General features: G+C 33.4%; 1 protein-coding gene across 32 annotated transcripts in view; it reads right to left on the reverse strand.

The window, feature by feature from the left end:
• BAZ2B (bromodomain adjacent to zinc finger domain 2B) overlaps nt 1-25160 on the reverse strand; it is a 335625-nt gene that overhangs the window by 92745 nt on the left and 217720 nt on the right. For 24 of the 32 annotated variants that reach the window (XM_056793926.1, XM_056793916.1, XM_056793915.1 and 21 more), the window contains 7 exons: nt 17733-17939; nt 16718-17113; nt 13251-13869; nt 10952-11248; nt 9468-9528; nt 8383-8491; nt 8007-8108 (listed from right to left, as the gene is read on the reverse strand). In XM_056793926.1, coding sequence (XP_056649904.1) covers nt 8007-8108; nt 8383-8491; nt 9468-9528; nt 10952-11248; nt 13251-13869; nt 16718-17113; nt 17733-17939 — 1791 coding nt within the window. The remainder of the gene's footprint in view (nt 1-8006; nt 8109-8382; nt 8492-9467; nt 9529-10951; nt 11249-13250; nt 13870-16717; nt 17114-17732; nt 17940-25160) is intronic. The other 8 variants (XM_007494232.3, XM_056793929.1, XM_056793933.1 and 5 more) reach the window with 1 other exon arrangement.

A 25160-nucleotide genomic window follows, 5' to 3' on the forward strand; every position in this document is an offset into this window, starting at 1 on the left:
TGGAGGTAAAGAAACCTACCCAATGTCAAAAAAGTGGTAAATGGAAGATTTGGAACTTGAACCCAGGTTCTCTGACTGCAAATTCATCATTTTCCCATCACAACCCAGGACCTCCCATAAGAGATTATATGGCAAGATTGAATAGAATTTATTGAGATCTGGGAATCAGAAACATTGTATTCTTCAAACCAGACTTTAATTTTTACATTTAATGTATGATAGGATCTTGTTTTCAATGACCAATACATTCCAAGATCCTTTGAGTAAGTTGAAAATTGCACATGATAGTAAATCCCATTTCTAATAAGTATATAACAACTAACTGACTTTTCTTAGGCTTGTTAGAAATACCAGCATCACTACTCTTCTACTTTGGAGCCATTATCAATAACTAAAAGCATTAATGAAACAAAGAGAAGTACTGCTCAGATGCAACCACGACTTGTTGCAAGTGAGAATTCTGGACAAAGACTGATGTGAGAATGATTGTTTGGCACAAAAAACGTAATGACTCACATTAGCACTTTTCAGAGTGAGAATGAGCATGATGGGGTCAACTTCTGTGAGACTACAATTTTGGGAAATGGCACAGATTTAGCATGTAATTAAACATTCTATTTCATGTATTTCTCTGCCACTTTTTTAAACCTTCAATTACATATACCTATATTTGCATGTATTGAATTTGAGTAAAATGAGGTCATATTGTATAGGTTTTCTCATTCTGATATGGTACAAATTAAGTCATTTAAGTTTTATGAAAAGAAAAAATGAACTCACTCTAAGAATGATTCTCAGCATCTTTTGGGAAAGTCTCTTAATCACTCTGGGACTATTTAATAAGGTATAAAATGAAGGTGTTAAAGGGAAGCTGGGTGGCTCAGTGGATAGAAGGCTAGGCCCAGATGGGAGATCCTGGGTTCAAATCTGACCTCAGACACTTCCTAGCTGTGCGACCTTGGGAAAGTCACTTGACCCCCATTGCCTAGCTCTTACCACTCTTCTGGCTTAGAACCAATACCCACTATTGATCTAAAATGGAAGTTAAGGGTTTAAAATTTTTTTTAATTAAAAAAATGAAGGTGTTAAAAGTATTTCTAAAGTATTTTCTAGTTCCATAAGTTGCTTATTCTACTCAAAGCAGTTTTACTTAAATGCCAAGAGTTTATTTTAAAAAAGAATGCAGAAACAGTCTACAATTCAGAAATATATGAATCAATTTTTTAAATGGATTTAGACATCCAAAGGAAAGCTCTATTTTGTAGGAAATCATACAGTTATGGTGTATTGGTGACTTATAGTTAACTATAACCTTATTATAGTATAATAATAATATATAATATAATAATATTATAGTATAATAATATAATATAGTATAATAATAATAAAAATAATATTTTTTAAATGAAGGCAATTGAAGTTTATGAACCCCCACATATTATCAAACATTAAAAGGTAAAGAAATTCTTTAAAATTTTGAAAAAATCCTCCAAACTATGATAATAGATAAAATGACTATAGTGCAAAGATGACCATAAGTAAATACAAGAACTCATGATTTTATCAATATGGAAACTCACTCTACCAATGTAGATTGCAAAATATTTATAATTTAGTCTTGGAAAGCTGCCTGAGGTACACATCACTTTTTACTGCTAAGATCAGAACCCAAGTTCCTCACTCCAAGTCTAGCCAGTACTCTGGGTCCACTACTCCAAACTGCCTGAACAGGGATGGAATAGGCTAATGAAAAGATGATGCAACACTAAATAATATTTTAGATTATTTAATGATTCATATCTATAAATAAATACTAAAACAACAACAACTACTACTACTACTTTGCAATTCATCTTAGAATCAATACTGTATTAATTCCAAGGCAGAAGAATGGTAGGGGCTAGTTCCTGGCATTAAGTGACTTGCCCAGAGTCATGCAGCTAGGAAGTATCTGAAAATTCTACCTCTTAATTCACTGAGTGTTTTCTTTTTTGATCTGTTTTCTCTGTCCTAGTTGTGCCCAGTCTATGTAGACTTCCCTTCTACCTGCCCTAATTATGACAAAATTCTTAGGAATTATCTTTATCATCTTCTTATAAAGGAATGTAGACAGTTCAGCTTTATTGAGGCTCTTATGATTGATTACTCTTTCATGTTTACCTTTTTATATTTCTATTTTCTGAGTCTTCTATTTGAATGTCAATTTTTCTATTCAGTTCTTGTCTTTTCATCAGGTATTCTTGAAGTTGGTGGTGTCTAGGGCCAGATTTGAGACCAGGTCCTTCCAACTCCAGGTGTGGTGCTTTTCTACTGTGCTACCTATGTCCCAAGCCAGTTCTTTTCTACATGTTTTTGCACAGACTCTCTCCTATGCAAAGAATGTACTCATCCTAACCTCTACGTCTAAGAATTCCAAATTCCCTTCAAAATTCAACTCAAAATACCACTTCCTACATGAAGATTTATTTTCTTGATCCCCCAACACTAGTTTGTATTTACTTTGAATATGCTTCCTGCTTATTAAAATGTATATGCAGTGTTGTTGAAAAAAAAAAGAATTCTTGAAGTCTTTTATTTTATTAAATATTCATTTTCCTCCTTAAAGGATTACACTACATCTCTTTCCTCCCAGAATATCATATTCTAAATCTTCTACTCCTTTTGTTTAATCCCGACTGTGGCTCCATTGTATTTAAATAATTTCTTTCTGGCTGCTTGCAGCATCTACTTGACTTGGAAGCTCTGGAATTTGGTTATAATATTCTTGGCTATAATATTTTCATTATGAGATCTCTTTTGGGAGGTGATTATTGGACTATTATTATCAGTTTCTGTTTCACTCTCTGAATCTAAGATATTTTGAGAATTTCTTAAAATGTGATTTCTAGGCTTTTTTTTTTATCATGGATTTCAGGTAGTAAAATTACAGTGGTATCTTGGTATTCATCATTAATTCATTCCAGAAGGCAGGTCAAGTACCAAAAAGGTTGAGTATGAAATGAATTGTTTCCATAAGGAAAGAATGTAAATTGAATTATTATATTCCAGAAACCCAGAAAACCCAGATTTTATAAGGTATGATTATTGTAATGCATGACATGCATTGATGGAATTATATTTTACTAAATAAACATTAATAATACATAAGCATAAATAAAAAAGAATTAGATTAAATAAAAATAATTTTAGCTTAACTTTACCTATATTGAGAGGAGTTCATTGCCTAAAGGGATCGTGGGGAAGAGAAATTTTATTATATGGGAGAGGAGTCTCATTCCATAATATCTGAGGGCAACTTCCCTTCTGAAACTCTTTTTTTCACTTTTCCATCCTTTATCACCAGTGAACTCTACCTAAGATTCACCAGCCTCCCAAGAAACCTATCCAAAAATGCTTTTTTTTTTTTTTGGTCTGAATTTAAAAATTCTTCTAAAGTGGGAAATAGTGAGGTCATTTAACAAACTTTATGATTCTTCTTATTAAAACTTTATCAGGGTGATATTTTTCAACAAAGTTTTACACTTCCATCCATCGTGCACAAATTTCTTTGATTAACAAAGAGGGCTGACCATTTCCTTTACCTCCTCCTCACTTGAAGAAAACTTCCCCCACCACTAGCTGTTGCTGTTCCTTTTGAAGTTCCAGTGTTGAGCTCTTCTTTATGCTTCTGAACTAACACATACTCCTTTGTTTTGACTGGAGCAGGCACATGCTCCCCAAGATTGCAAAGTCATCAAGTTCTAGTAAATGCATTGTATGCCAAGCAAATGTCAAATATCATGACCATTTTTTTCTCATCAAAATGTATCAAATACCAAGGTTTGACAATATACTTCCCCCTACCTGCTTACATTTAATTTCCATTTTGCTTTTTTCTTAATACGTATAATTAAAAAAAGTTAGTATTCTTAAAAAATTTTTTTTGAATTCTTCATTCTCTTGCCCTCTTTGAGAAGGGAAGCAATTCAAAATAGATTATTCATATGTAGTCATTTCCATATTAGCCAATTACCAAAAGGAAATGCAGATAAAAAACCAACCTAAGAATAATATACAGTTAAAAGGGTATGCTTCAATCTTCATGCAGACTTTATCTATTCTTTTGTTGGAGGCAGAGAGTATTTTTTAACAAAAGTCCTTCAGAATTTTCTTGGACCCTTTTATTACTGAAAATAGTTGATAGTTCAGTTGTTTATAATTGATTATCACACAATGTTGATGTTCCCGTATATAAATGTTCTTCTGGTACTGCTCATTTCACTTTGCATGCGTCCATACGAGTCTTCACATGTTTTTCTGAAAGCATTGTACTTGTCATTTCAGTAATTCCTAAATTATCTCAAGTTATTTTAAAGGTCAGTTGTTTTTCCAATGAGATATTTCATATTTTCCTCATTTTCTGACTTTGTTTTGTTGTTTCTTTAAGTTTCATGGGCTTCATTAGCTTCTTTTTGCTCAAATTCTAATTTTCGAGGAATTATTTTTAGTGAGATGTATCTTTTTTCCATTTGGTAATTATGATTTTTTTTCACAGTGAATTTTTTATTAGACCATTTTTTAAGGTATCCCCACCCCATTATTTTTTTTTGTTCTGCTTTTACCAAGCTGTTAATTCTCTTTTCATAATTTTATTGAATTCCTATCATTTCTTTTACCAGTTTTCCCTCTATAAATCTTAATGCTTTCTTTCTACTTTCTTTCTTATCTCTTTCTTTAACTCTTCAAAGGATTCTTGCTCACCCTAGATCCAAGTAGCATTTTTCTTTGATGCTTTGCTTATAGCTGTTTGCATATTCTTCTTTTAAGTTTGTTTTGACCTTTGCTGCCACCATAGTAGCTTTTTATGATAATTACTTGTTTTATTGTTGTTAGCTCATTTTTCCCACCCTATTTCTTGACTTGTAACATTATGTTAAAATTGGGATTACGTTCACCTGAGTTTAAGGAGGCAGTGTGCTAAACTTTAAGCTTTTTTGTGCTATTCTTTTCAGAGCAAGTTCTGAAGGATCTGTAAATTTTTGGTGCTTCCAAAGTAGTATGATTCAAGGAGAGATTTGGCCACTGATTTCCATGTCTGCATTTGTTTTCTACCCAAGAAGGGTTCATGATTTCTTGCAGTCCCAAGAACTAGTTCTACTATTGGCCAGAACTACTTATGGGCAACAGACTTGACAATCAGCAACAGTTGTGTCCACTGCCAATGAAGGGTCCCCTGTAATTTCTTTCAGATAAACTGTCCCCTGCCTTACTGTCTCAATGCAGAGAGCTTACAAAGTTACTGCTACTGATGCTACTGTTGTTGCAGCTGCCTCTATCTAAGCTTCCAGCTGGTATTTTTTCCATATGCTTCAGGAATATGTCTACCCTAGTGTTAAAAACTTCTTCAGAGATCCTAAATTGACTTAAGACTGGAAAAAATTACTCCCTCTGACCATTTGTTGACTCTGCTATTCCAAAATTGGATTTTAAGAATTATTTTAAAGTTGTTTGGAGGGCAAGCTGGGTCATAGCCTCTACTCTGCCATCTTGGTTCCACCTCTAAGTAGGGCCTTTTTAAAAAAGATCCACATAGAAGACAATGAAAGAAAACCAAATTGTGTCATTACTCATTTGTTTATAGAGCACACAAGGAAGGTCTTTATATGATTGGTTCCTTTACCTTACTTCCTGTTTCAGTGTTTTGCTTAAATCTGGTAAAATAATGGAATAGAAGTTAAAGGAAGTTGGAGATTAAGAGAATAAGACAGCTAGAAGGCTGCTGAATCACACTGCATACATAAGAGATATCTTTCTATGTGGTTGTCAATGAACATTTTCACTCATCATCATATTCTTCTTTCCCATTATACCCACCTAATCCTGCAAGTAAAACAAAACAAAAACCTGCCAACAACTACAATGATAAGGAGACTGGAGGAAGTAATACAATAGGGTAGAATTGGAAGAGTGCCCTGATGAATCCCTTATGTGTAGAGGTGACTTCACTGAGCAGGTTCCATTTATCCTGCAGCTCTTCAGAAAGCTGGCGGTGTAGGTATTTACCTAACATGACACTTAATAATTGATGCATATTTAAAGAATATCTTATAAAAAGCCTGTGAAATAGGAGAATTTTATTTTCCCCCCAAAACTCAAAGATTAATTTGTCTATGGTTACATACAGTAAGTATAAATGCCAAACTTAAAATCCTTTTTATCTGACTCTAAGACTAATTTATTTTCCAGAACGTGGTCTCTCTTAAACACAGAAAATTAACATTGAGAAGATTGCTAGTACATCCTGAGCAAACTGCTCATAATTTCTGGGGGCTGAATATTAAGAAGGTCAGAGTAAGATAAATGAGAAGTCTGGTTAGTTTGTGGGGGTGGTTTTTTGAGGTTAAGTGTCTTCCCCAAAGTCACAGAAAATAAATTTGAGAGTTGTCTGATTTCAAGACCAGTGCTTGGCATAGCATATTGAAACAATAGCACAATTTATTTTCTCTTAATTAAGGGAAGTAAACACTACCAGCATGTGTAATTTATGAGCTGTAATATGTTTGTACACTACAAAGATTTTCAGAATGAGAACCAAGATGCACCAACAGGGAAAGGTTCAAAGTACAACTGAGTTGCATGAGCAGAGCAATCTGTAACCAATTGTTCATGCATAGTACTTATGTGGCCTCCTGATTGTACTCCCTTTGTAACCTGAAACACAGAAGTTAGGGTTTCTGTCCCAGAGGTGCTGTCTCCTTTGGGGCCCATACTTCTAGTTTCCCAAGAGACAATATATCTACATCCAAAAGAAAGGGCTGCAGTAAACAGCAATTACTCCTTTACCATAAAAGGGACATGTCAGTGCAAGTTGTCATCGAATCGTGATAAACATATTGCACACTGAAAAATAATTTTTTCTCCTTTTTTACTTTTTATTAATTCTCCTTTTTCATTTTACTTTTTTTCCCATAACAAAATTCTAACACCAACAACTATAATACTATGTAGAAAGCATGAATCATTAATCTTATTTAACAGATGAAAAATCCAAGGGAAAAGGGGATGAAATGACTTGCCTGGAATACACTTAGCTAATAAGAGAATGATACCTTGGCTCTAGTCACCTGTTTCCTAGAGAAGCTTTCATCAAAAATTTTTTTTAATTAAAAAAAATTCTTTTCTTGAGAGCATTACTTTCTATGCAGATGATGAAGACTAAGAGAAAAATAATACAACAGAATACACATTAGATGATGAAGGGAAAATAAGGTGAAAAGTAGTAAATGAAAAGAACTGAAAAGATGATGATATGGCTAGCAAACAGCATAGTTCAAGGTAGGCTGTTTGCATTCAATAAATACTCATTGGTTGATTGATATGGTCACATGCTCTGCTAACTATCTTGTTCAAGACATTGACATTTTATGTAACTGTTGAAGAAAACTCAAAATGTCTTTAGTTGAATGAATCTTAGGAAACTTACCTAATAAGTTTAAGGAACCAAGTAGAAGGGAAGGAATACGAAATTACCAAATTTGTGAAGAAGGCACACAGCATGGGAGGAGTAAGGTAATATTATTCCACTAAAACTGTTATCTTTTAGGGATCATCTTAACCTCTTTTTGAAGCAGAGATATCCTGATTGTTACTAAATTCTTCAGCTACTGTACATCTATATATCATTTGTTGACTACTTCAAGTCTTTCTAGTTATTTTTTCACTGTACCCAGAAAACAAAACATTTTTAGCAAACCACAATGATACTTACAAACATTTCTTTATCATGTTTTAAACCCCCCCCCCAAACACAATAGTAATAGGAGAAAAATTCAATTTTAAGGAAATGTTATCTCAAAGCTCCTTGTTACTATAAGATAGTAGTTTGAGTCCTTAAGTGGTCAGAATAAAGTATAGCTTTATGAATTAACTAATAAGAGGCAATGTTCCAGAGTGTAGTGAAAAATCACTTCATCTAGATTGTTACTACTCCGTGGATCAAAGACTTTACTTTTTTAAAAAGTGGATACCTGCGGTCCATCTCTGGCTTCATAGAAGTCACCCACTCTTATTTTTGCACTGAAGCTGAAATTGTCCCTTGAGATATCCATTATTCCATTTCTGCTGAGATACTGAAAAAATCACATATTTTTCCACTTCAGGTTTTAATAATTACAACTCAGCTTTGATGTACAGCTATCTTCAGGAGTCATGTTTTGCATATTCTATCAAGGGGATATGCAATTATAAGTGGTCAATTTGGAAACAGGTTAAGGTAGATTAGACTCACATGAGAGGTTAATTTTGTATCAAGGAACTTTATTTGAGGAATGAGTACACATTATTTTATTGTAAGCATGCTTAATAGATACTGAATGTACTAGCCATTTAAAGAAATGTTCATACCTTTATTACTTCAGGATACTGTCTAAGTTTCTTTCCACATGGAGCATAGTATGCTACTTCTCCTTGTAGGCGCCCTCCAAAGTTCCTTATTCGTGTCTCCCTTTGCCAGCTATATGTAATAGAAATATAGGTTATAAAATACCTCATTTAAGATAACATTTCAATATTTTAATTCATTAAAATGTAATTCTTAAATTTAATTTATAAATATTATTTTACTATTTAGTTTTCCCAGTTTTAGCAACTAATGCCTTTTAGAACTTCTGCTTCATAGAGATAAAGTGTGGTCTTTGACATTTGGAATTTCAATGTCAAGAGAAGAAAATTTACCTCTCAGTTATCATGTCTCTATAGCTCATGCCATTCTTTTAAAAAAATTTATTCTCAGTTCCAAATTCTCACTCTTCCTTAACTCCTTCCCCATGAGAAGGCAAAAAAAAATTGATACCTATTATGCATTGAAAGTCACGTAAAACACATTTCCATATTAGCAATTAGAAGGGGGAAAAAATCCTTCAATCTGTACTCAAAACTCTTCAGGTTCTCTATGTGGAGGTAGTTGGCATTTCTCAACATGAATCCTTTAGAACTGTCATGGATCACTATATTAATCAGAATAAGCTCATATGCTTCAAATGATGGGTTGATACATTTCAATTACTGTTTGTTTTGTTCTACCATTCAGTTCTATTCACTGTGATTTCTGGTATTCCTTTTTTAATTCTACCCGGATATCCTGCTACTACTTCATTGTGATTCTGTACTAAGCCACATTAAGCCAGGTTTTCGGTTTTCTTGTTTTTATTCTGTTTCCACCTAACTGTATTGTTCCAATTTCATTTATGCTTGGCCCTATTATCATAAAGCTTCCTTCCCATATCAATTTTGTGAAATTCTAGCATTTCTATTCTACTTCTTTTTGGAAATATTAACTATACTTCCTGATGTCTCAGACTTAATATGTCAGATCTTTTTTCCATTTCTCTTTACTAAGGTAAGAAAAAGAAAATAGGCATAATGCTTATGAAACAGTATTTTAAAGGTATAAATATTTGGGGGGAAAACAGGAATCACATGAAGCATACCCATATTCCAAAGGAATACGCAGTTCCCGCTCATCTGTTACTCTTCTCCTTTTGGAAGTACCTTTGAAAAAATTCAACTGATTAATTTAAGAAAAAGTTTAGAGAAAGGTTAACATTTTATACTTTTAAAGCTTTTATGGAATATTTTCTTTCTGTTTTGTCAATTTTAGCAATAACACAATTTTGTCATAGTATTTCATGACTTTTACACAGGTTTCATGCAATCTTTGTCTAACAAAGTTTTTCAAAATGAGTAAACCATCTGTTAGGACTACATTCAAGGGAATTCTTTGAATGATTTAGGAGACTGAAATGACCTATAAAATCCCTTTTGACTCAAAGAGTCTAGGATTTTACCATTATTCTCTAGTAAAAAGAACAGAATACAATCAAAAGAATGTATTGGCTTGCCCTACTTAGCCTGTCGTGGAAGAAATCACTGAGGTGTAGGTATAGGACATATGAAAACAACATAAAGATTTCTAAGTTAAGAAAAGATTACAGAGCAACTTTTTAACTAACATATTACTATCTTGTTTCTTAAAATCAGAGAATTTTCATGTGGAAATATTTTAGAAAACCGATTCATAAAGTTAAAGACCTTTAAGTCACAAGGGTCTTAGGTAAAAAAAAGAACAGTAAGACCTTTTCTTATAAAGAGGAAAATGAATATGATAATTTGGACAGATGTTAACACTTTAACTGGCTCGATTTCTTTCTGTGTTATATACATACAGAAAAATCAGAGTCTTTTCCAACTAGTGGTGAATTGCCTGGCTAAATCTCAAGTAACAATTCAAATTCATCTTTAAAAATGTAAAAAATATTAATCTTTAAATCAAATTCTATGATAGCACAAAGTCTATAGTTGCCATAAAACTAAAGGAGGATCTGAAAAATGTTCAGTTTCTTTAAAAACCCTTACTTCAGGGGCAGCTGGGTGGCTCAGTGGATTGCTAGTCAAGCCTAGAGATGGGAGGTCCTGGGTTCAAATTTGACCTCAGACACTTCCTAGCGGTGACACCATAAGCAAGTCACTGAACCCTTATTTCCTAACCCTTACCACTCTTCTGCCTTACAACCAATAGCCAGTATTAGTTCAAAGACAGAAGGTAAGGGTTTAAAAAAACAAACAAACCTTACCTTCTGTCTTAGAATTGATACTAAATAAGGGCTAAACAATGGAGACTGAGTGACTTGCCCAGGATCCTACAGCTAGGAAGTGGCTGAAGCCATATTTGAACTCTTCCTGGCATTCTCTTCACTAAGATGTCTAGCTGGCTTAAATGTCCTAATTTTTAAATCAAGTGTGTCATATAGGAAAAGTTCTTAACTTTAAAGAATAGTCTTGATCTAACCTAGCAACACTTCCCTAGACACATTTTATTCCACTGATGATATCTTTAGAACATTTTTACAATTAAATATTCCTGCCTCAGTTTTGACAGTGCATTTTACAATGATATAAAATAAAGTTTAAGTACCACAGTGTGGACTTGAAGTAAGTGTAGAAGAAGGAGTACTGAGAAAAACGGGTGACTGGGATTCAGGACATAAGGCAGCAGGAGCAGAGCCTGGAGGTTTGGCCACTTGGAGATTAAGTGGCGTTGAGTGAGCTGTGAGACTGAGGGAAGAGCTTTTGACAGAGGAAGCTGTCTTATTCAATTGCATTGAGGGTTTCTCTCCTTCAGTATCACTATCGGATTCGTCTTGATCCTTGTCATCCTCATCGTCATCATCTTCTGACCCTTCGGTATCAGATTCAGAATTACTATCTGATTCTGCAAAGTGGAAAAAAAAAAGGAAAAGTGATTGTACATTATCATGAGTCCATGATCACCAGAATCCAGGCTGGTCATTCTTATGCCAAATATAATGTTTGAATAGTCAGCATTTGTAGAAAATAAATTATATGTGGGCATTTGCCATCAAAATGGCTTGAATTAGTGCACAGGACATGACAATAGAGGAGGTATTATAGAAATGCTTATTCTTTCCTCTCACCCCTCTGTCATTTAAAATCATACTTTGTTGTTATTCAGTCAATCAGTCACCTCTGACTCTTCGTGACCCCATGGACCAAACAAAGTATGTCAATACTGTCCATGGGGTTTTCTTCGTAAAGATACTACAGTGGTTTACCATTTCCTTCTCCAGTGGATGAAGGCAAATAGAGGCTAAGTGACTTGCCCAAAGTCACACAGTCAGTGAGTATATGAGATTGTATTGGAACTCAGGTCGTCCTGACTCCAGATCTAGCACATTATGCACTGAGTGATTAGCTACCAAATATCTTATTAATAGGGGCTATTTGATAGTGACAATAATAATCATAACTAGCATTTATATAGCATTTTATGGTCTGCAATGTGCTTTACAAATATTTTCTTATTTTATCCTCAAAATAACTCTGGGAAGAATTATTACTATTATTGTCCCCATTTTACAGATGCAGAAGCTGAGATAGACAAAGGAAAAGTGACTTGCCCTGGGTCACAGAGATAGAAAGTATCTGATGTTGCATTTGAATTCTTCCACTGCACCTGCTAGTTATCAGTGTTTTCAGTTAAAACTTAAATAACTACTTTTAAAGATAATTAATTAAGTCATTTAAATCCCAGAAAATAAATTAAATATTTAAACATAATTATTTGATAGTAAAATATTTTAAAATACATTCCCTTTTTATATGTACTCTGCAGATGAAAAACTCAGATTACAGTGTAAGGCCATTATAGTCTAATGGAGAAACTGGTAAATAAAAATTATTGAAGTCAATTAAACATCCATAATGAAATGAATGAAAAACATCTTAATCATATGGTGAAATGGAATAAAAGCAGGTGGTTTACACAATTTTCATAGAAATCTGTGTTCATGGGTAAGTTCTGATTATGTTTAATTCATGCTGAGCCACTGGATTTTTAAAATCTTAGCAATCTGACCAACAATGGTGGAGGAGAAGAATTACTAAAGAATGTAACTAGATGCTGTATAAACTGGCTAGCAATTAACTGAGTGTGGATATATGCATGATGTAAACAAATTTTAAGGTTACTGATTTTCCCAATGTCAATCCAGTGACAAAACTGAAGATAAAATGTATGCCATGAAATTATAAGGATGCATCAGGAAGTAATTCTTTAGCAGTAATGCTTTCTGGAGTTATATAGGATTAAAAATATACTGATATCTAGGAAATGTGAATGAAAAATATTTAGAGTGATTTATAGCTGTGAACTTTGTCAAGTTAGACTCTGGAAAATATTTTCATTCATGGAGTTGTCACAGTTAAGCTTCTAATCATTTAAAAATAGAGAATAAGGGGGCCTCTGGGTAGCTCAGTGGATTGAGAGCCAGGCCTAGAGACAGGAGGTCCTAGGTTCAAATCTAGCCTCAGATACTTCCTACTGTGTGACTCTGGGCAAGTGACTTAACCCCTATTGCCTAGCACTTACCACTCTTTTGCCTTAGAACAAATATACAGTATTGATTCCAAGATGGAACGTAAGAGTTTAAAAAATAAAAATAAAAAATAAGGACAGCTAGGTGGTGCAGTGAATTGAGAGTCAGGCCTAGTGATAGTCATGAGTGGTAGGTTGTGGGGGGTTCCTTGGTTCAGATGTGACCTCAGATACTTCATAGCTGTGTGACCCTGGGCAAATAAATTAACCACTCCTGGGAAATAGATACCACCCTTTGCTCTTCTTCTGCCTTGGAATCAATATAAAGTATTGACTCTGAGATGGAAGATAAGGGTTTAAAAAAATAAAATAAAATAACCTGATTGGCTGTCATCAGAATCATCATCTTCATCATCTTCATCATCATCTTCTTCATCCTCATCATCCTCATCTTCCTCATCATTTGAGTCATCAGAGTCTTTACTACTAGGAATGTCTGAATCTGTTCCTCTAAACTGTTCCACTATGGATTTTGCAGAAGGCAGGTGATGTTGTGGATTTCCTGTGGTTATAATATTATTGCTGACTGATTTTTCCTTCCCTGGACCATGCAGTACAGGAGAGGAAGAAGACATTACTGGCGTCCGATTGCCTGATGCTTTTCTCCCACATGTACTTAAATTTACAGGTGAAGAAAAAGGGATATTACTTGAAGTAGGAACGTTTTCATTTATCTTGCTTTGTGTTTTACTTTTGGTAGTAAGTGCTAAAGGAGCTTCTTGGATGACACTTTGAATAACTCCATTGGGTTGGTGATTACCTAAAAGTGCATTTGTCAAGAATGGATTAGAGTGGTTATTTTCTACTGTTGTTTGTTTGGGATACGCTGGTGAGCTAGAGATTGCTTTTGGACTTGACAAAGCTGCAATAACTTTCTTCAGGCTCTTAGATGATTCTTGTTTCTTTAGCTGTGCTGGGAATGTCTGTTTGAACTGTTCCTGTTGAAACATAAAAAGTCAATACTACAATGTACCATATCTTCTCCTATCAAGAACATCTTTTGATTTTTCTTTCAGCATTTAAGAATAGGAATGCAGGTGTGGCAACATGGAAATTACTTTAAGGTTATGTATACTGGGAGGTAGCTCTTGGTCTAAAAAACTGTGGAAATTCCCCTTTCCACCAGTTCCTTTTAAATAATCTTTATCCAAGCTTGAAATTTAAAGAGATATCTTTAAAATTTCTATCCTCTTAGTGTCCATATCTAGTCATCAAGACTTCTACCACTTTTTTTTTGACATTTTCCCTCTGAGTCCATTTTTCATTCTTATATCTATTTGTCAGCTCTCTGGTTCAGGTCCTGATTATCTCCTAAATAAACTATAACCTCTTAACTAGTTTTTTGACGTCTAGTCTCACCCTTTTAGCTAACTTTTATATTGTAATCTGAGGTTTTCAAAATGCTTTATATAATTTATATTAAGGGAGCAAGGTTGCTCATTGGATAGAAGGCTGGACGGACCTGGAGTCAGGATGACCAGAGTTCAAATACTACTCAGCTACTGTTTAGCTAGGTGACCCTGGGCAAAACACTTAGGTTCTATCTGCCTCACTTTTCTCAAATATAAAGTGAGGATAACAATAGCACTTGCTATTTGTTATAAGGAAAAATGAGATAATATTTATAAAATGCTTTGCAACTCTTCAAGTACTGTATAAATTCTAGCTATATATAAAGCTTAACAATATCATATCCTCATAACAATCCTGTCAGGTAAATATTAGAGAAATTATCTCCATTTAACCACAGGAAATTGAGTACCACAGAGATTAAGTGGTATACCCACACACATAGTCAAAAAGTATTGGAGGTAATATTCAAACCAAAGTTTCTTCAGAACTTTCCATTTGCCAGATTAATCTTCTTAAAGACCTACTTTAACCATATTGTGTTCATGATGAAAACCCTTTAAGTCATCCATTCCTACTTACAAAATTAGATCCACTCTTTATTAGAATAATAAAGCCCCAATCTACCCATCCATATATACTTTATATTTCAGGACAGATGATCATTTCTTGAAATTTTTACAGTTGCTCAGGGCATTCCTTCTGAGTGCAGGGAATATTCTACCCCTTGAAATACCACTTATTCTTAAGGCACAGTTAAAATGCCATCTTCTATGAAACCTTTTCTCATAAACCAAAAGAGAATATCTTTCTCATCTGAACTCATATGCCTCTTTTCTCATAGAATTCCTTTTATTAGTTATTTACCACATACTGCAAGTAATTTAACTGTAACTCATGTATTTGTCATCATTTCTCTCAGAAAGAAAACTTCCTGAGCAAAAGAACTAAGCCCCAACCATTTTTTGATTCCAAGCATAGCATTTTACCTAATGCCTTTCTCTTAAAAGACAGCCAGTAAATATTTATAACACATTTGAAGCAAGAGGGACAAATGGGATTAAAAGAGAAATTTAAGAAAATTAGTTGAAATAAGTAATGGCCCATGCCACTTTACCTACTCAATAAGGTCTACTTACAAAACAACTTCCTGGGAAGTGTAAAGGGTATTGGGAATAAGTAATTTCAACTGTGTCATGCAATTTATTTCTGTAAATGGTGGGGGGTGGGGGGGTGGGGATGCTTTTAACTCTGTAGGTTTTCTTTAGTACAAGAAAAAGAAATTCAATTTCATTAAACCATCATCAAAAGGGTATATGAAAAATTTAATTCCCATGTGGAATTATTAATACATTTTAGATCCAAAGAAGACCTTGAATTATCTAAGTTAAATTCTAACTGCAAAGATGAAGATAGTTTTGATATGGGAAAGAGTGAAGAAAATAACCCAAACTTTAAAATATTCTGGATGGTTAAATGTCATACCCAGGCTCCTAGCTCAGGTTGGCATAGTGGGAAGTTTGTTTCTATGTGGTATGACTTGATTTTGCAGTGAAGTTTTACATTAAAAAACAACAACAGCAACAACAAAATGGTAGTACTAAGAATCAACTAGAAACCTTTGCCCAAGTTCTTTTGTAATTAATACACTTATTTTCACATAAAGTCCTGGTGATTAAGGAAAAAAGAAATAACTTGCATGGCTATAAAATAAATGAAGTGACAAATGGGTGCTTTTCTAATTGAGAATTTTAGTTTGTCCTTAAATTCTTATATGAAGAAACTCTGTTCATTTTATTACTCTAGTATAAGCTATATACATAAAGACAAAGATGTCTTTGAATCTCTTATAATATCTACTATCATATCTTAAACATAGGAAATAGGGGCTCAATAAATATTTCTTAAATATTGATTAAATTAACAAACAAGTGAAATTTGGAGATTGTATTAAATGGTTAAAGATTGTTAATAATATTTCCTATATGAGAATTCTCACTGCTTAATTCCCCTTACATACTAAACTTTTTATTTTTAATATTGAAGCAGGGGGCTTTTTGCTAATTCTCAAAATGGTTGTTTATGTAAACTTTTTAATATCTGTATTGTTTTCACTCTAATAAATCCATAATACCACATATGTATTGTTTCTCCTCATATTCCACATAAAGTGGCAATGAAATCAAGAATTTTTTAAATTTTTCCTCAAATCTAAGACTTATGATTTATAATAAAAACCTTTGCTTTTCCTTAAGATAATAATTTTAAATTTTTTTCTTTGATCTACAAAACAATTTTCCTGAAAAGTTTGTAAGACAAAATTCCAAAAGCTGAATTCTAGCTATATATTAAATAGTTCAAAAGATATCTTCTCAACTACCATTTTAGTCTCAAGACTGAACAGAAAAACATTTCTCTCCAGAAATTTTGGCTTACCCGTTTGGATCTCAATTCACTGGTCAAAGGGCTAGATTCTTCAGAGGTATTTTTATTCCCTGCTTTGGGTATATCAGGAGAAGGAACTACCAGTTTCATGTAAGTTTCCTTTTTGGCTTGATTTACCAAAGACAAAGGTTTCACATTGGACACCAATCCCGTAGACTGTATTACACTGGTGTGTTTGTTCACAGATTCCTCCTTTGCCTGAGAGCTTTGGAAAATAAAGGGAAGCTGCTGTGACAAAACCTGAGGCTGCTTCTGCTGGGATTGGAATGATGAGTGAGTCTGAGATTCAGACACAAGAGGTATTGGCTGGTGTATTCTTTTTTCTTGGGACTTTTCAGTTGTTTTTTGTCCATCTGATTTCAGGTCCATAATACCATGCAATAGCACCTGTAAGAAAATTTTTTTAAAAGAAATTTTAGTATCTGTGGAAAAAAGACCATAAAGTAATCACACAGAATATAAGGAATTTCTTTTATTTTAATGATTAAATAATAAACCTGTAAAGAATATTTCACAGAGAGTCCATAATCTTCTTGTTCATATATGTTTTTTAAAAATTAACCCTTCCCTTCTAATATCAGTTCTGAGGCAAAAAAGCAAGGGCTAGCAATCAGGGTTATGCTACCTATCTGTAATTTGTTCTTATATTTTCTACCCCCCCCCTTCCCCGATTTTTTTCTATTAAAATAAATGTAGCTGTTGGGAATGGTGAGAATAGTGAGAATGGTGAGAACTATAGTTTCAGAGAGTTGCTTTTGGACATTTAAAGGTTAAGTGATTTACCTATGGTCACACAGAAAACATATGTAGGAGGCAGGATTTGAATGCACATCTTCCTAACTCTAAGTAGATTTCATTATTCTGTGCTGTTTTCTTTTGTAGTGAATGGTAAATAAAAAGGGGAAAATGTGTTTATTTTAAAAACAACATTTGTATGATTGATTCAAAGTCAATGTAAATCTACTGATTTAAAATTTAAAGTAGGCAAAACTAATGGTCAACCTACCTTGGTTTTATTTTTATGTTGTGCTTCACTTTCTGAATCAGAATCATCATCTTCACTTTCTTCAACAGTTTGGTCTTCTTCTTCCTCTTCATCTTCCTCTAAATCATCTGAGTCACTGCTACTAATACCTTCACTTGAGGTATCTGAGGATGTGCCTGAGTCACTGTCACTGTTGCTTGAACTTTCCATGGCTTTCTTTCTTGGTTTCTGGGAAAAGACAAATGATTTTATTAAGACTTTGTTTTCAAAATGGAATCCAATTTTGAGTACATGGATATGCTTTCAAATAATGTTTTATTCTTGAAATGAAAGGAGAAAAGAAATTTCACAAGTACTAAATGTAATAATTTTAACAAATTTCTCAAACTGAAATTACCTTTTGGTAATTTCACATTTCTAGGTTTCTATTATATTTCTGAAATTTAAACAAAAATGAGGTGTATTATTTGATAAATATGCAAGGCAAGTTTACAAATGAACATTTAAAGATATGTTTGTGTTAACCTCATTACTACAATTTATGTTTTGGAATACAATGAACTGATTAGTTTATTTAGTAATAATAATAATAATAGAATTAGTCTATTCCCTCTTCTGTATAAACTAAAGCCATTGGAAGAGGCTAACAGTCTGGACAACTGAGACTATTATGATTGCCAAAATGAGGGAAATACTCCATTCTTCTAGCAGAGAAACACCCAACTTTCATCCCCATATACTTTAAGCTTGCCATAACATCTATTCAATATGAAAGGAAATAAGTGGTTGAATAGGCATATGAACATCATAAACATGCTAATTTTTATAAAGAAAATATTATTCACTACATAATATTTTATTATCATAAAATTGTTCAGTGTATATCAGGACAAACAAATATCTGCTTCTTATCAATCAAAAATACTATTTTCACTCTAGTTTTTTTTTTTGAAAGAGATGTCTATCATTAAATCTTCAATTTGTTTCTTGCTTTCAATTTGATTGAGGAGATGAGCATCTTGATTCATAGTTATAAATGATATTAAGGCTTTGTTAGCATATTCACAAAGAATGAGATATACTTATCCAATGACATAATTTTTTTAACTATGTTGTTTGGAAAGCAGTTCCCCAAACCAAATCATATGCCTTACTCTCTTGACAAACTTTTTGTACCAATTAAAGGTAAATCTACCTGGGACTCCTGACCTAGGACAGCTTTTGTACTCTGAGGAAAATTAATGTGTTGTTAATTGTGTTGAATAGTTGTTTTATTTGTTGTTGCATTGGTAATTAGGAATATTTCTATGTGAAAATCATTCATTTTCTTAATCTGAAATTTAAAAATCATGCTGAAGCCTTTCACTTTCTAAAGCTAAAGCAATTTACTCCCCGGCCCCAGGCACCTTCCTGGGCTGAAAGCTTTTGTCTTTTGTAAGAGGCAAGGTAGAGACCTGCTCCTTCTTTAAACAAGAACACTTTCCCTAAAACATCTGAAAGCCATCAATTTTTCCTAGCTGGGTGAAGATCCTCCTCACCTGTGATGAAGTAATGGGTGGTGGTGGGGAGATGAGGAATTGAAATATCTAAATCCATTTCATCTTTTGAGATACCCACCAATTAGGAATGCCAGGGGAGATCTAAAAGATGAATTGTCAGGCCAATCAGAGAAAGGATATATTTCTCTATAAAAGAGAAGGTCAGGGCTTACAGAAAGTTTTTCAAGTAAGAGGCAGACATAATGGACCCATTCTTTGTCAACTGATCCCTATTAGTAAATGATGCTATTTTGGGGAAAATTTTGGGGAAATTTTTGATGAAATTTTGGGAAAATTTTTTCATATTATTTGTTGGTTAAAATTTCAGGTGCCATACTTCTAAAAGGCATTCAAGAGCACAGCAACTAGAAAGAATCTCTGAAGTTATATGGTCACTAATTCTGCCTAATTCCCATGTATATTACAGAACTAGATTCAGTATCTATTACAAACATCATATTATTATCGTCATTTAAAAGTATGTGTCTGATGGTTTATGCCATATATCTAAAGGGATGCATTCACTCCCTTTAAAGATCTTGCTATTTAAGACAGTGTATGAGTGTATATTTTTATGTATACACAAATGTACACACATAGATACTTAAATATATACACACTGATACTCATACACAAATGTCTGTATATATGTGTGTCCATATTTATGAGTATATGTATGTCTACAAATGCAGAAGTACATGCCTGCATACATATGTGTGAAGATTTGCATTATATGCCTTTATCTGAATATATAAAGGTAGACACGTGCACATATTAGGTACAAGTCACAGATAACAAAAGAAAAACAAACCAGTGAGACCTGGATTCAAATTATAATGAAATAATTTTCTTTTCCCATTTTTCTCAGTCTTCAATGCATTGCTGATGTTATAAAAAACTATTTAAATATGATTGTTGAAAATCTAAGGGTTTTTATTAGGTAACTACATATTCTGATTAAAATTAAAGATTTGTTTGAAAAGGCAAAACAATATATAAAGGGGAAGATACTTTAGAGTACTAAAAACATTTTTAGGCAGCATGTAGAGGAAAAAGAACAATGGAATGGGAGTCAGAGTACATGAGTTTGAGGTTTGAACTGTAACCACATTGGCAAATCACCCTGAAAAAGTCACTTAACTTTTCTAATATTTAGTACGCTCATCTTAAAATGAAAAGAAACAATATTTGTTCTACCAATGTGCTTTATAACTTGTAAAGAACACATAAGCTATGATTATTGTTATTGTTCTTTATTATTAGATTTGCTATGTTGTTGGATAATTTGATGATAATCATGCCATCTATTTTTGTTGTTCAATTGGGTCTGGTTTACCATTTCCTTCTCTAGCTCATTTCACAGATGATAAACAGAGGCCAACAGGGGTGGGTAGGTGTTAAGTGATTTTGTCCAGAATTATTATTATTATCCAGCTGGCTCACAAAATCTTTCTGACTTCAGGCTCAGAACTGCACTCACTGCACCACCACTAGCTGCCCATGCCATCTATATATTGATTACAGTTTCATATATGTGTGGCTTGTGATTTCTATGTCACTTTCATATGATGTGCAAAAAAAATTATTTACCTGTTGGAATTTAGAACTAAGGGCCATCCTTTCGTATTCTGAGGAATGCAATGAATTGCTGCTTGCTATAGAATATATTCTTGCATGCATACATTTATAAATAACTATATTAATAATTAAGGCTATTTCCTCTTAATGTTAGGATCTCAAAGGATAAAGTCATAAGAATTTTTATAAGGCCTTTGATTCTTTAACTGTGAGAACAACTCATAGACAGCCGCTAGCATTTGCCATATAATTTAAGACTGGGAATATTCATGATCAAACCAATTGGCCTGTATCCCATTAGTGTTGTTCCTTAATTTTTATTTTTACCACCAAAACCAGCTGAAGTGTCTTCTTCTCTCCTGAATTAAAACTCAGTGGATAAATGTCCAGCTGGTTTAAATGGTGCCATTGGCATCAAAGATAAAACATCTCACATTATGCATATTAGCTAATCTTGAATAAGCCAAGAAACATTCTAATTTCATACTCTGATTGCCTTGAGCCAATGACCACTTTCCAAGAGACCAAAGTGTAGATCTAGTAGTGGAGGAAGAACATTTTAAACACACATTTGAGAAGGAATTTTACAAAAAAGAGAATGGCAGGAAGTCATTTTTGTTGGGGTTATCATGTAGCCAACCTAATATGGGGAACTGCTAGATCCCAATTCCAATTGGATGCAGATTTGGAAGATTATAGCAAAGCTACAAAGAATATTGAGCGCTCTATCTTGTTTGCCATTACTCAAATAAAATGTTCCATGTGCCTTTTCACTGGGTGACTACCATGCTTGGTGATCATTCCCTCCTTATTTCCATTTCCTGGTTTCCCAGGCTTCCTTTAAAGCTCAGCTAAAATCCCACTTTCTGTAAGAAACCTTTCTCATTTCCCCTTAATGTTAATACCTTCCCTCTGTGATTATCTCTAATTTATAGTTAGCATTTATCCTGTATACATCTTGTTTGCACATAGTTGTTTGCATGTTGATTAACTGATTAAAATGATGTTTCTTGTAGCATTGGGACATTTAATGAAATCAACTCTGCCAACTCCTTTATTTGCTTTTAAAAGGAGAACTTATGAGCTCTCTATATACTGACATAATTATTCTATGTGAGGAACTATTCCTTTAAATACCCACAGAATTTAGCTGAAAATTCTTATTTCATTTGGGGTGAAAATATCTGTACTAATTTCAGTTCCTTCATTCATCCCTAGACAAAGATCTAACATTGTGAACATCAACAATTAGACTGAGGTTTTTAGATACTCTAAAAACTATGCTTTCTCAATCCTTACTATCAATTCTGCCTCTCTACTACTACCTCCATGCAGAAGCAGAAGCAGAAGAGCAGATCCATAGGACTGAGAGTGAATTTTAAAAAATTTTCCTACTTTCATGGATTGCCATGCACATAAGAATTGATCAACTGCCTATTAACATGCTACTGATGAGCAGCTAGGTGGATCAGTGGAGAGAGAGCCAGGCTGAGACGGGAGATCCTAAGTTCAAATATGACTTCAAATCCTTCCTGGCTGAGTGAACCTGGGCAAGTGACCTAACCCTAAGAGTTAAGCCTAGCTCTTACCACTCTTCTTCATTGGAACCAAAACTTAGTATTGATTCTAATACAGAAGGTAAGGACTTAAAAATGGGGGTGGGGGGGTGATGAGTGTCTCCATTTCTTATGCTAGTCTTAGCCAGAAAAAGTATAGTCAGTCAATAGGATTATACTTGGAACTTTCTGATTCAGAAGAACCTAATATTCAATTCCAATTCAATTCATTAAACATTTATTATGGGCATACTATTTGCCAGGCACTGTTCCAAGCTCTAGAAATACCAATAAGAAAAAGAGACAGTTTCTGTCATCAATGAGCTAAGGGGAAAAGTCACCACACAAAAAGAACCTAAAAAATGAGAGGAAGTGATGACTATCAAAACCTAATAAGCCATTCTTCTTGATGATGAGATACTAGAATTTGTGTTCCCTAGAAAGAGTCTTTAAAACTTAGGGTCACCTTCTTTACCACAACAGATGACAAAACCACAGCATTAGGTAAAATGAGGTAGAGAGATATGTAGAAATTTAAGGGACAGAAAAGAACAAACCTTAACCATCTCCTTCCTGGGAGTAAAAAATAAGACCACAGTGAGTCATAAAGATTACACAGGTAGGAAAGAAGAAGTAGGACATTCACTGGGGGGCATTGGCTCCTTGACTTTAGAAGTTTATATATTAATTCCTTTTGTAGCTATTGCTTTGTAAAAAAACATTACCATGTTTTGAATACTGTAAACCCAAGTCTTTTAAAACAAGAACTGATGGATAACCTAGAAAACGTCAGATACTGATGTTCCCAAGTCTTAGTGAGGTGGAAGCAAAGAAATCAAAGGAGAGGTTTCCAATATTTTAATCTTCTTTGCATCATAAAAACAAAACAAAACAAAACAATCAACCTTATCTTTTGACTTGGAAACAATACTGAGTATTTCTTCCAAGACAGAGGAGTGGTCAATAGTAGAAAATTGAAGTTAAAGTGATTTGCACAGGGCCACACAGCTAGAAAGATTTAAAAGAGAACTTCCCAGCTTCAGGCCTGGCTCTCTATCCACTGAGCCACTTAAGGATTGCATTTTGGAGTAAAACTTTTGAAGAGGAGACCAATTGTAACTAAGATAAAAACCCAGGAAATCATGAATCAGAATCAACTATTTTATTGACTAATATTAAAACCCAAATTTACATAATGCTCTATGGTTTACAAATTTCCTCACAATAGCTTTGAGAATGAGTACTTTTCTAGCTAAATTCTTATCTCCATTTTATTGGTAAGGAAATACTTTCAGAGGGATTCATAGTAACAACTGAGTATTTGAATTAAGTAAATTTAAGCCACATTTTCTTCACTTTGGATTACATTAAAGTAGAAAACTTAAAAAAGCCATTAAGAATTTTGTAAACAGTAATAAAAATTTAGTTTCATTATCATTTAAGCATGTATGTATCTTTATGCCAATTTTCCTCAACTGTAAAATGGAGCTGATAATTTCACCTACCTTGAAGGGTTGTTGTAAGGATCAACTGAGATATTTGTAAATCATTTATCATAGTGCCTGGCACATAGTAAGCACTTATTCCCTCATTCTCTCATACAAATAAACTAAAGTGGTTGAATTCCATATAGTAAAAAATTTTTGAGGACCCATTGTGTTCTAGAACTATGCCAGCAGTACATAATTGTATCTGTAATGAATAAGTAAATTTAGTCAAATAACCAGATTTTCCAGGTATATAATAGAAAACTATAAGCCTGGCAACTGATCTACTTTTCAAACAATTTCATTGCCAGCATGAGTTTGTTATTGAGTGTTTCTAATAACTTTATAGTCAGGGATAGCTTTTAGCTCCCAGGAAAAATGCTCTGTTTAACATATGTTACAGTTAAATCGAGGGGACTATTAGTTAGCTTCTTATTTCCTAAGATAGGAAAATGATGATAAAGTTTCATCTTTCCCAAATTGCTAAATTAAGAGTCAATATGTTTTGGGCACTTAAGTTATATTTAAGACCAAAAAAATAGAACATCTAAAACATTTCCCTCAAAGTACAGTAGATAATTACTTCTCACTTTAATACAAGAGTGGGTGCCCAGTATTAAAAATGCCCCCCAAAAAAGTGGTATATAGAAATAGATGAACAGTGACAGGTTGAATATGATTACATAATTGATATTTCAAATCAAAATAAATAAATGAACAGAAATATCAGAAATTAGTTTCTAAAACAAAAGTCCCTTTTGGAAAAAAAAATACAAAAGTAAATGGATGGGATATTTCTAAGGAAAAAGGAATTTGGGGAGTCAAATAATAAACATTGTAAGATGTTTATAATGAAATTTATAAATAATGAAATGAAAAAAAATCTTCCAATTGGCAGTTTACAATGATGAAATGATGTACCTAAATACATAAAAGAAACATCTAGAAAATAGGTCAACAATACTAAAACCAACCAAATGATTACTTAGAGGAAGTTTCTAATCTCTTTTGACAAATAAAAAAAAAGCAAAAGTACATGTTTACAAAAATGATTTCTGTATCATAGCATGACTAAAATAAAGCCATTAGATATTAATGAATTTAACAACAATAACAGCACTAATAGCCTAGGAGTGTCAAATAACTGGCTAAAAATAAAAAAGAATTGAAGATATCAGAGATAACAACTCTGGTATAATGATTGTGAAATAGTCAGAGACCAAAGAGAGGACAATGACAGACACTACAGCAAACAAACCACTCCAGTATCTAAATTTTCTACATTTCAGT

This window comes from Monodelphis domestica, chromosome 4, assembly GCF_027887165.1.
Source record: "Monodelphis domestica isolate mMonDom1 chromosome 4, mMonDom1.pri, whole genome shotgun sequence".
In the NCBI taxonomy this organism is placed as follows: domain Eukaryota; kingdom Metazoa; phylum Chordata; class Mammalia; order Didelphimorphia; family Didelphidae; genus Monodelphis; species Monodelphis domestica.